General features: G+C 40.1%; 1 protein-coding gene across 1 annotated transcript; it reads left to right on the top strand.

Annotated features, from left to right (window-relative positions):
* Positions 1–2681: 2681 nt before the first annotated feature.
* Positions 2682–8551, top strand: FAM200A (family with sequence similarity 200 member A). Its single transcript, XM_045541365.1, has 2 exons — positions 2682–2783; positions 6628–8551. The coding sequence occupies exon 2, from the start codon at positions 6728–6730 to the stop codon at positions 8453–8455; it is 1728 nt and encodes a 575-aa protein (XP_045397321.1). The 5' UTR covers positions 2682–2783; positions 6628–6727; the 3' UTR covers positions 8456–8551.
* The last annotated feature ends 2939 nt before the right edge of the window (positions 8552–11490 follow it).

Raw genomic sequence — 11490 nt, 5'->3', positions numbered from 1 at the left:
GGCGGCATTGAGCAAGTTAGAATGAAAGAGAGGCTGAGGACCGAGACTGGAAGACAGCAGCATTCCTGGTGGAAAGATTAAACTATGCAGAAACAGGATAGGTAAAGCATGGTGCACGGGGCCCAGCAGCGCTAGGACAGAAGCCCTTAGGGCATTGTGACCCCGTACCCCTGCCCTATATTCTTAGAGAATGTGATGTCTTACGGATGGAACGAGATCTGCTAGACACAGGCAAGCCTCTTAAAGAATCAAAAATGTGATTTGGAAGGAGGTTTAGATGTTACTCCTTTATTTAAGGAAATTAAATGCTGGCCTTTAGTGTTATTTGACATTTCAAATTAAGTATAAGGAAAATCCGAAGTGTGGCATTGTATTATATATGCTTTTTCTGACTGCATCAGCTTCTGGGAGATTCTGGTATACCTTTCCTCTCTTTCCCCCTTGAGTATCACTGATGTACTCTAACTTCATACTATGACACAGTCTTTCTACGGTATCCACGTCACAATGGATTCTGGATCAGAGAAAGAAAATGCACTGCTTAGACCATTGCTTGCTGGACAGCTCCAGTTAGAAACTTGTATTGAACAGAAATGTACCTCCTGGTGATGTCTGTCATTTCCTTGGGACAACAGATGACACATTGCTTCCTCCTTTTCATAACCACTATTCTAATATCCTAGGATAGCTGTAGGTTTGGAGATCTTTCCTGAGTTGCCATTTCCCGACCTCAAAGCTCCTCACAGGTTGTACCTATTGCAGAGTGGTGGGAAACCATTTCTGCAGCAAAGGTGAGTAAACTATTGTGTCCAAGTTTTAGCTGACTCAATTTGCTCCAGCGAGAGGACCACTGCTACTTCACTCATAACTTACACCTATGGCTTTACGGAAGTTGTCTACGACTAACCTGTAAGCCTGAGGGCTTACAGGATGCCTTATCCATTGACATACCTTAAACTAAGGAACCCATATGATAGCCAAGGAGGTATGACAATGAACTTGAAACTGCAGAGTTCATAGTATGTACTCATCATCCAGAAGCAGCTAGCCAGATAGAACTTTGGAATGGCCTATTTGAAGACTGAGCTAAAATGCTAAGACACAATGTCTTGCAAAGTTGGAGAGCTGTCTTTCTGGATGCAGCATATGCATTGATATGCATGGGACCAATATGGATATACAGTACTGTGTCTCCAACAGAAAGACTACACGTGTACAAGACCAAAGGGAATGAAACAGGAGTATCCCCTATTACTGTTACACCCGATAACCCACTTGTAGAATTTGTGCTTTCTAGCTCCAAAATCTAGACTCAGCTGGGTTATAGTCCTCATTCCCAGGAAGAGTACTTCCTCTAGTAGACACATTAAGTGTTCCACTAAAGTAGAAACAGAATACCACTGGGCCACTTTGGGTTTCTTGTGCCAGTAGATCAGTAGGCAAAGAAAGGAGTTATTATAGAGCCCCCCACAGTCCCTGCCACACACACTACATAAATACGAAAACTTATACCCTGCCAGCCGCATTCAGTAATCTACCTTCCTGAACCCTTTAGGCATTTCAATGTAGGAATGGAGACAGGGGGTGGGGAGGAGAGACTGGTTTAGATAAAGATGAAAAATACAATGCATAATAATGCTCTTAGAGATGACTTGGAACACTGGAAGAAAATACGAGGATGTATCTGGAGAAATAAATTCTGAAAATATGATGTCATCAAGGAGTTGGAGAGCCAGCCAGTGATAAAGGAGCAAAGGCACACTCAAGTGGATTATTGGAAAGTCGTGAGGAAGTAGAAAGGCAGAAAATAATGGCAACCACGGCAAGGTCAAACTGCATAAGGAATGAAACATTGGTCAGGACTTAGAAGGTAATTCAAGATACCACCTAGTCACAGGTAAGCTCTGTAACAGGTGGCTGTTCCTTTTGTGGGCTTTTCCATTGTTGAGCTCTACCACAGACTTGTCTCAGAACTTAAGAGTCGTGTCACAGCCAATCAAGGTCTCAGTTACTGTTTTATAAAAGCTGAAGTTATTCTTGACCTCCTCAGGAAGTAATGGTGGAAACCATACTTACTGTAATAACACTTTGACAACAAAAATGCCTCCGATTCAACTTACTGTACTAATTTCGCTATCATTACTCTGAAAACTCCCTGGAAACATTAGCCACGCTCCGAATCTCATAACTATCTGATGTTGGAAAGAACGTCTGTTGCCCATAGACCAAGTGTTCAAAAATACTGCCCATTCAACTGTCAATACAAAAACAATCAGGGTCCCAAGAGAAGCAACCACGTCGGTTTGTGACACCACATATCCTTGATCTTCCTCTGTCTATGGCGCTTGGTTTCAGTTCTTCTGCCACAGACACACAATCACTATTATTGTTTGATAATAATTACAACTATTACAATCATTGCCATCGATAAGAAAAATAGAAGAAACGTATAAGTATCTGAGCAGGGCAGTATGAAGGGAAACCTAATCTCCTCGCCCCCGCACGTCCTCCGAGCCGACAAGCTGAGGAGTGAGATCCCCAAAGCCGGGGGTTGGAGCCCTGCGATTTGGAAACCGGGACCGAAGTCCTCCCGCGTCCTAGAGAGGACCCCGAAGCGAAGCTCAGCTGCGCGGAAGGCGTCTGTGACGCACTTCCGGTTCTTGTGACGCTTGTTCTGGGTTTTGACGCCCACAGGGGTTGGGTCACAGGCCGGTGTCCTTCGGTGTTCCGAGCCCCATCCCTTTTCTATCCCAGCACCCCAATCTCTGGGGGTCTCAGCACAGGTGAGACGTGGGTGCTGCCCGGGAGGACGGACGGGGACAAAGGTGGATGTGCGGCTGTGTTCCGCTGCCCGCCTCACCGGGACGCCCCCGAACGGGGTGGAGGGGGCCCGTGTCTCCATCCCGCGTCCCAGCCCCGACGGTAGGACGCGTTGTTTCTCAGCAGAGACATTCCTGGGTTCAGGCGGGAAAGGAACGAAGTTTTGGTTTCCAGACTGGGATGCATACTCCTGGGACTGGGAAGAGGGAGTCTGCATGTCCCTTGTCCCCTAGTCTTCGGTTTTCACCCCACGGAGTCACAGACAAAATGACGCTAGTCCGATTTCTGTGCTCCCCCGTCGTTGCCATTTGTTTTCTTTTTGGTGAGGGCTTTTTTTCTGGGTTCCTAGGGACCCCAAGTTGTAAAATTCGGGGGACCTTAGAGAATACCAACTTCCATGGGCCTTTTTTTTTTTAATTTGGTGGGCTTGGTAAGTCTCATAAGTGTCCACAGATTATCTGTTCACCTACAAACCACCACCATTATGATAGTGATGAAAGACTCAATTATTGAGTAAAGAATTGATTAGGATGCAGTAGGAAAAGATTATATACACTTCACTCTTTTCATTTCAGTTTCTGGAGTTTATGAGGCTTTTTAAATGAACAATTCTGGACATTGGGGGGATCCGTTGTGGGAAGTAACTTTGCTTGAGTCGGAGGGGTGAGTAGTGGAGGGAGTTTGTCGGTGATGCAGTGGAAAGTGCTTTGGGTCATTAGGAGATCGGTTATGGGCACTCTTTCCGCCACTGATTAACAGGATGTTCTTTGAAGAAACACATAGGCCCACCAAGTCTCAAATTTGTCCTAAGTAAAATAGTTTATCTCAAGGGCCCTTCCAACTTTGGAGTTCAATGATAGACTGAATTGAACTGTGAAAAATTCAGCTAGGCAACACCTAATGCCCCACCTCCATTTCCTGCTGTGCCACCAGTGTACAGAAAGTTACACCCATTATTGAAAAAGGTTAAGTGACAGAAGCTAACAAAACATTTATTATACAGACCAGTGTGGCGTAGATCATAGGCAATCAATTAATGAATGTGGAGAATGCATTGTAAGCAGATCAATGAAACCTTATTATTTGAGAGGAATATAAGTTGGTTACACAGGGAAGTATAAGGGAGACATTTATATAACTTACCCATGGACATAACATTTATTTCTGTATTCTAAACCTGTGCTGCTATATAATATTCCTCTCATTCTTACTCAGATGTTTTATAAATAACCTGACAATCATAGTGAAATCTCTTAATTGATAAATGACCTGTCCTTCCTAGTATTGAAATAACAGGCTTATGGTGAATTTGTTGAACTTTCTACACATGAGCAGAAAATATTGATATTGTTCCATTTGAACAAAATTTTTTTAACATATTAACATCCCTGTGAGTTGTATTTAACTCATGCTAGTTTTGAGCCCGTGACCTCAGGAAGCATATGTAACTCATGCCTCTTTACCTTGGAAGCCACATAAACTGTTTTTCAAGGTGCATATAACTCATGCACAGAAAACAATAAAAAGCAATAAATTTTTCATTAAATTAAAAAGGATCATTTTGTTTTTGAAGTTTTTATTCTATTTTTGTAATAAAACATTGTGGCCCCAAGGAAAAAAATTTTTTTTTCTAATGTGGCAGTGTGTTAAATGTCTACTCATTGCAAGGAACTATGTTAAGTGACTTGCAATAATGAAAGCAAAAGACAATGTTTACTCTTAGGTAGTAGTCTAGCTGAGATAAGGCATGAAGGCATTAAAAATTAAATTTCAGGGCAAGAGCTGTCAAAATATATACCCAACCAGTGGTGTAGACAGTGAGTCTAAAGTCAAGAGAGAACTGGGTACTGGGAGCATTTGAGAAATGTATAATAAAACCCAGTATTTTTATGGTTATGCACCCAAATTGGAGCAGGAAAATACTCTGTGAGGGCCTGTCCAAGTCAGAGAGAAGTGACTATGCTCCTGACCGCAGCCCTATCTCTCAGTTTTATCACCTCCTTGGATTCCCTTCATTTTGATTCATATTGCCACCATGAGGGACAGAGTGGAATTTTCAGGAGCTATGTCACTAAAAATGAAGAGAAATGAGCACAGAAAATATAATAGTTGGAAGATGAGGGTAAAAATGGAAACACAAATGATGACAAATACTAGAAATGCTATAAGATGGGACAAAAAGAAAAATTAGAGCTGTCAGGAAGGGATTAATATGTTTCAAGAAAGGGTAGAATTTTGAGAGATGGAGTTGGGAGGAAGATGTTCCAGGAAAAGGGATGAAGATGGGAAACCAGCACATGTTGAACAGTGAGTCCAATTTGGGTCAAGTATAGAGTCTGTGAAGAAAAGGGAGGAAAGACTTAAAGATTGATATGGTATGGTGACCTTGGAAGGGGATTTATGCTCAATTTTTGAGAGGAGAGAGTGATATGTTCACAGCTGTATTCTGGCAATACTGTTCAGACCCTGTTATGTAGTTTGATTTGGAACAGGGAGAAGTTGCAGCTAAGTAGGTTATTGCAGTGATCTATGCTAGAGGTAATGAGAGCCCGAATTCTAGTTTAGAAATGGACATGGGGCAGGGAATAAATCTGAGAGACATTTTCTGTAATGGTTCTTACAGATTAATGAATAAAAGAATGAAATTAAGATTTGCAGGAATTGCATTAGCTTCCATTAGTGGATAAAGTTAGTCAAAACAATGAATTCTTGGAGCATCTTTCGTTGGATAACTAGTCTTGGTGCAATCCAATCCATCCTTGACATACTTGCTGTTATTACTTTGCAGGAATCAGTTAAGCCATCTGACTAATTTTGAGGGTTAGTTTAGTAAAACCAAATAATATCTATAAATCTGCTAGGCTCACATAAACAATAAAACATTGCAATATACTAGAAGCAAGGAAATGAGGGTACATTGTCACCCCCCATCTGTTATTGAAATCTCATTCTCCCTCTAGAATAACTCATGGATCTATGTAACATGAAATGTTCCAGTATTCGTGTAATTATACAGTTTAATTTCTTCTTTTTTTTTTTTGAGACAGAGTCTCACTCTGTTGCCTGGGCTAGAGTGCTGTGGCGTCAGCCTAGCTCACAGCAACCTCAAACTCCTGGGCTCAAGCAATCCTTCTGCCTCAGCCTCCCAAGTAGCTGGGACTACAGGCATATGCCACCATGCCCGGCTAATTTTTTCTATATATTTTTAGTTGTTCAGCTAATTTCTTTCTATTTTTAGTAGAGACCGGGTCTCACTCTTGCTCAGTCTGGTCTCGAACTCCTGAGCTCAAATAATCCACCCGCCTCAGCCTCCCAGAGTGCTAGGATTACAGGCGTGAGCCACCACGCCCGTCCTTAATTTCTTCTTAATTCTAATTCTTTCCCCTGTGCCCTGGTGGATCATCTTGTATACCCTACTTTGGTGATTACTTTTAAGAGTGACCAGATCACTTTTTTGATTTGGCTATGTAACAGCATACTTAGGACACTGGCTTCAGACTTGGGTTTGAATGCTGGTTCTACTACACTATGTGTTGTTAGACATATTTAATCTTTCTCAGCTTCTGTTTTGTATCTGTAAAACAAGACTAATAATCATGTGTACCTCATTAGGTTTCGATAGGTGTTAAAAGAGCTGTGTATGTAATGTACCAGATCTACCTGGCACACAGCTAGTATGAATGACAGTTACTCAGCATTTACCATGTCACAACAATGGATTTAGTGAATTGTCTTGTATAAGTTGTTAGTGGCATAGCAATACAATGTTGCTTTTTAATACTGCTATTAAATTTTTCTACCCTGCAGGATAGCAGAAACCAATCTCATAAAACCTCCTAGGTCACAAAGGATAGCCCTACAAAACAAACCCTGTTTGGATCAAGTGAGCCTGTTCCTTTACTGAATAATGACTGCTGAATCAAAGGATACTACAGATTTGTCTCCCCAGGCTACCCAGGAGATGGAAGGCATAGTGATAGTGAAGGTGAAGGAGGAAGATGATGATGAAGAAGACCATTTTCAAAGGGAAAAACATAATGTAGAGTCATCACCACAATTTCTTAGCCACTCTACAACTATGAATGAGAGAGCCTTACTATCGTCATATTTAGTTGCATATCGAGTGGCAAAAGAGAAAATGGCCCACACAGCTGCTGAAAAAATTATCCTTCCAGCATGTATGGATATGGTACGTACAATTTTTGATGATAAATCAGCTGATAAACTAAGAACTATACCTCTTAGTGATAATACCATATCTCGTCGAATCTGTACTATTGCAAAACATTTGGAAGCAATGCTTATTACACGGCTACAGTCTGGTATAGACTTTGCAATCCAACTTGATGAGAGTACTGATATTGCAAGTTGTCCAACACTCTTGGTTTATGTCAGATATGTGTGGCAAGATGATTTTGTAGAGGATCTCTTATGTTGTTTAAATTTAAGTTCACATATAACTGGATTAGATTTATTTAATGAACTAGAAAAGTGCATTGTTGGTCAGTATAAATTAGATTGGAAAAATTGTAAAGGAATTTCAAGTGATGGAGCAGCAAATATGACTGGAAAACATAGCAGAGTTATTGAAAAATTGCTGGAAGCAACTCATAACAATGCTCTTTGGAATCACTGTTTTATTCATCGAGAAGCTTTGGTATCCAAAGAAGTTCCACCAAGTCTAATGGATGTATTGAAAAATGCAGTGAAAATTGTTAATTTTATTAAAGGAAGTTCATTGAACAGTCGACTTCTTGAAATATTTTGTTCAGAGATTGGAGTTAACCATACCCACTTACTGTTTCATACAGAAGTTCGTTGGTTGTCTCAAGGAAAAGTATTGAGCAGAGTATATGAACTCAGGAATGAGATTTACATTTTTCTCATTGAAAAGCAATCTCATTTGGCAAATATTTTTGAAGATGACATTTGGGTAACAAAATTGGCATATTTAAGTGATATTTTTGGCATTTTTAATGAATTAAATTTGAAAATACAGGGGAAAAACAATGATATATTTCAATATCTTGAACATATTCTAGGATTCCAAAAGACATTATCGTTGTGGCAAGCAAGACTTAAAAGTAATCACCCCAGCTACTATATGTTCCCAACGTTGTTGCAACACATTGAAGAGAACATTATTAATGAAGACTGCTTAAAAGACATAAAATTAGAGATATTGTTGCATCTTACCTCTTTGTCTCAAACCTTTAGTTATTATTTTCCACAAGAGAAATTTGAATCATTAAAGGAAAATATTTGGATGAAAGATCCATTTGCTTTTCAAAACCCAGAATCAATAATTGAGTTAAACTTGGAGCCTGAAGAAGAGAATGAATTATTACAGCTCAGTTCATCATTCACACTGAAGAATTATTATAAGACATTAAGTTTATCAGCATTTTGGATTAAGATTAAAGGTGAATTTCCATTGCTGAGTAGTAAGAGTATATTGCTGTTATTACCATTCACAACTACTTACTTGTGTGAACTAGGATTTTCAATCTTGATACGATTGAAAACAAAGAAAAGAAATAGGCTCAATAGTGCACCAGACATGCGGGTGGCATTGTCTTCATGCATTCCTGACTGGAAGGAACTTATGAACAGGCAAGCACACCCGTCACATTAAATAAAATCTACACAAAATGTTGTGTTTGTACTTTTTAAGGGATATTTTTTTTGGTATGTTGTATTTAAATGTTAATAAAATTATATTTGGAATTAACTAGGTTTTTATTTTACTACATAGTAAAATAAAATAGTTTGATGAAACTTGAGTTACATGAATGTGTGTACAAGGTGGTGATATAAAATATATTAATAGTTCTGTGAATTACTATCAATAATTTTGAAAAATAGTGTTCCTAACATCTTAGTTTTATACTGAAATCTATTTATTCCCCTCTCCAGCACTGCTGCCTTGCTGCTGCTTTTCTGGCAGAGCCCTGTTTATACTCAGTTACTTGCCCTCTAGGTGTCTATGTGCTTCTCCCTTTTCGTTCTACTCGTTCTAATTCCAGGAAGTGAGTCCTGATGCTAATCTAAGTTTGGCCATCCAAGGAGATTAACACCATCCTCCTGACACGGGGTTTATTTAGGCAAGGCCATGTGTTATGATTCTAGCTAATGAGATGTTTAGGTAGTCTGTTGGGCCATTTCTGTGGTTTTCCTTGTTATCAAAAAGGACATCAGGGAGAAGATAGTGATGATAGCGGCATAATTTTTGAGTCTCCCCAAATCCCTCCTTGAAAACACATGGCAACTAGGACTGCAAACTGAAACTAATGGATAGCATCTATAGTAAAACCAGATGACAGGGCACCACCAACAGTTGTGAAACTGACATGACCTCAAGTCATTGTATAAGAGAAGCAACAAGCATCTTACAGACCTGAGAACTACAAAATCAACAGGTACTGAATGCAAAATTTCCATGAGCTATATTGAGAACCGCAGCTGAAATTAAGAGTTTGCACACTTCAGTACAGAGCAAGTGTTAGGGTTAGTGATACAGTTGGAGCACTGTGAGCTGTGAAATATTTAATAGAATCCAACCTGACCAAGACAGGGACAAAAGAGACCATGTAAAAGAAGTCTCATCTTTGTGTATTTGGGGACTGCTTTGTTTAGTTTCCTCTACCCAGAATTAAGATTTGTCTATCTTGTTGATTGGTGAAAATTGGCCTTTGGTCAAGTTCTAGGTTGCAAGTTTCTGCACAAGCACCATCCTTAAGGACCATGACAATTTTTGTGGGGCCTTCTCAATCAAAAATCCTGCCTCTTCTGGACCAAAAACCTGCTTCCTTCATGTTTTCTCACTATAACATAACTCACATATATCTCACTAGCACAGTTTCACCAGGGACAATTTGGACTTGCAGTGGCCACTTTGGGGGAAAACTTTGGACATGAACGGAATTGTTCATTTGAGAAGTTCCTTAAACAAAAAGGGAAATAACCCTCATGAGATTATATGTATTGTCTCTGGAAGAGATCATTTTACTTAATGTAGGAGACACACCCTCCTTGGTTTCTGTGTTTTAGGGTTAAATAAGTATTGGCTGCTTAATTGTATGACTATCTAAAACTAATTCTGCTTTACTTTGTTTTCTTTCTTTCTCTCTCATTTTTCCATTCTTGGGAAACTTTTAAAGATTAACTAAGAAGGGAAAACCAGGCTGTCATTTATGTATACTCTAAAAATATCTATCCTAAATAGTAAAATATAACCAAAAGAAGCCAGGCACGGTGGCTCATGCCTATAATCCTAGCACTTTGGGACGCTGAAGTGGGAGGATCACTTGAGGCCAGGAGTTCCAGACCAGCCTGAACAAGAGCGAGATCCTGTCTCTATGAATTAGCAGAAAAAGTTAGTTGGGCATGGTGGCTTGTGCCTGTAGCCCCAGCTACTCTGGAGGCTGAGGCAGAAGAATCACTTGAGCCCAGGCGTTTGAGGTTGCTGTGAGCTACAATGATGCCACTGCCCTCTAGCTGGGGCAACAGAGCGAGACTGTCTCAAAAAAAAAAAAAAGAGAAATCAGGTAATATAACACTCCTCCAACTTGGTTCCTCCCTTCCAAAGTTGTTTTCACTACTGAGGCTTTTGGATTTCTATATAAATGTTGGAATTAGCTTGTCAGTTTATACCAAAAAGCCAGTTAGGATATTGACTGGGAATGTGTTGAATTTATGTATTAATTAGGGGATTTTTACTGTGACACCTTTGTCAAAACTAAGAAACCAAGATTGATATGTCACTATTAACAAAACTCCAAACTTTATGTTTCACCTATTTTTCCATTATCCTCTTTCTGTACCAGGATCCAGTCCAGGATACTATGTTGTGTTTAGTGATCATGTGTCCTTAGTGTCCTCTCATCTATGACATGTTCTCAATCTTTGCTTGTTTTTCATGACCCTGACAGTTTGGAGGAGTATTAGTTAGATATTTTGTAGAATATCTATCGATTTGGAATTGTCTGATATTTTTCTTATGGTCACACTGGGATTTTGAGCTTTTGGAAAGAATATCATAGAGGAAAGTGCCCTTTTCATTGCATCATGTCAGGGAATATGTGATATTCACATGGCAATGTGTGCCGGTTTCTCCACTATAAAGCTACTAATTTCCATTTTCCATATTCTGTTCTTTGGGAGAAAGTCATTAGGGGGCAGGGATAAATCCCACCTCCTGGGCTGGGTGCAGTGGCTCATGCCTGTAACCCTAGAACTCTGGGAGGCTGAGGCAGGAGGATCACTTAAGTCAGGAGTTCGAGACCAGCCTGAGCAAGAGCGAGATCCCGTCTCCACTAAAAATAGAAAAACACAAATCTTCAATCATAGGTAGAAAAGAAGAAAAAGAAAAAATTAGCCAGGTGTGGTGGTGCATGCCTGTAGTCCCAGCTACTTGGGAGGCTGAGGCAGGAGGATCACTTGAGCCCAGGAGTTTGAGGTTGCTGTGAGCTAGGCTGATGCTTCTTCAACCAAGGGAAAAAGTTCTATTTTCCAACAATGTGGGCCACTTTTGCAGGGCCAGAGTTCAAGAGAACGTAGGAGTGTAGAGTGCTCAAGCACGGCTACTCGTATCATCCCATTCCTTCCACCTCTTCCCCACCAGAGCTTTGCTGAAGTTCTATCTTTCTCAACTTTTTTTTTTGTTTTGTT

This window comes from Lemur catta, chromosome 2 (assembly GCF_020740605.2).
Source record: "Lemur catta isolate mLemCat1 chromosome 2, mLemCat1.pri, whole genome shotgun sequence".
Classification (NCBI taxonomy): domain Eukaryota; kingdom Metazoa; phylum Chordata; class Mammalia; order Primates; family Lemuridae; genus Lemur; species Lemur catta.
Note: the sequence above shows the minus strand (reverse complement) of the source record. Positions and strands in the feature narration are given on the sequence as shown.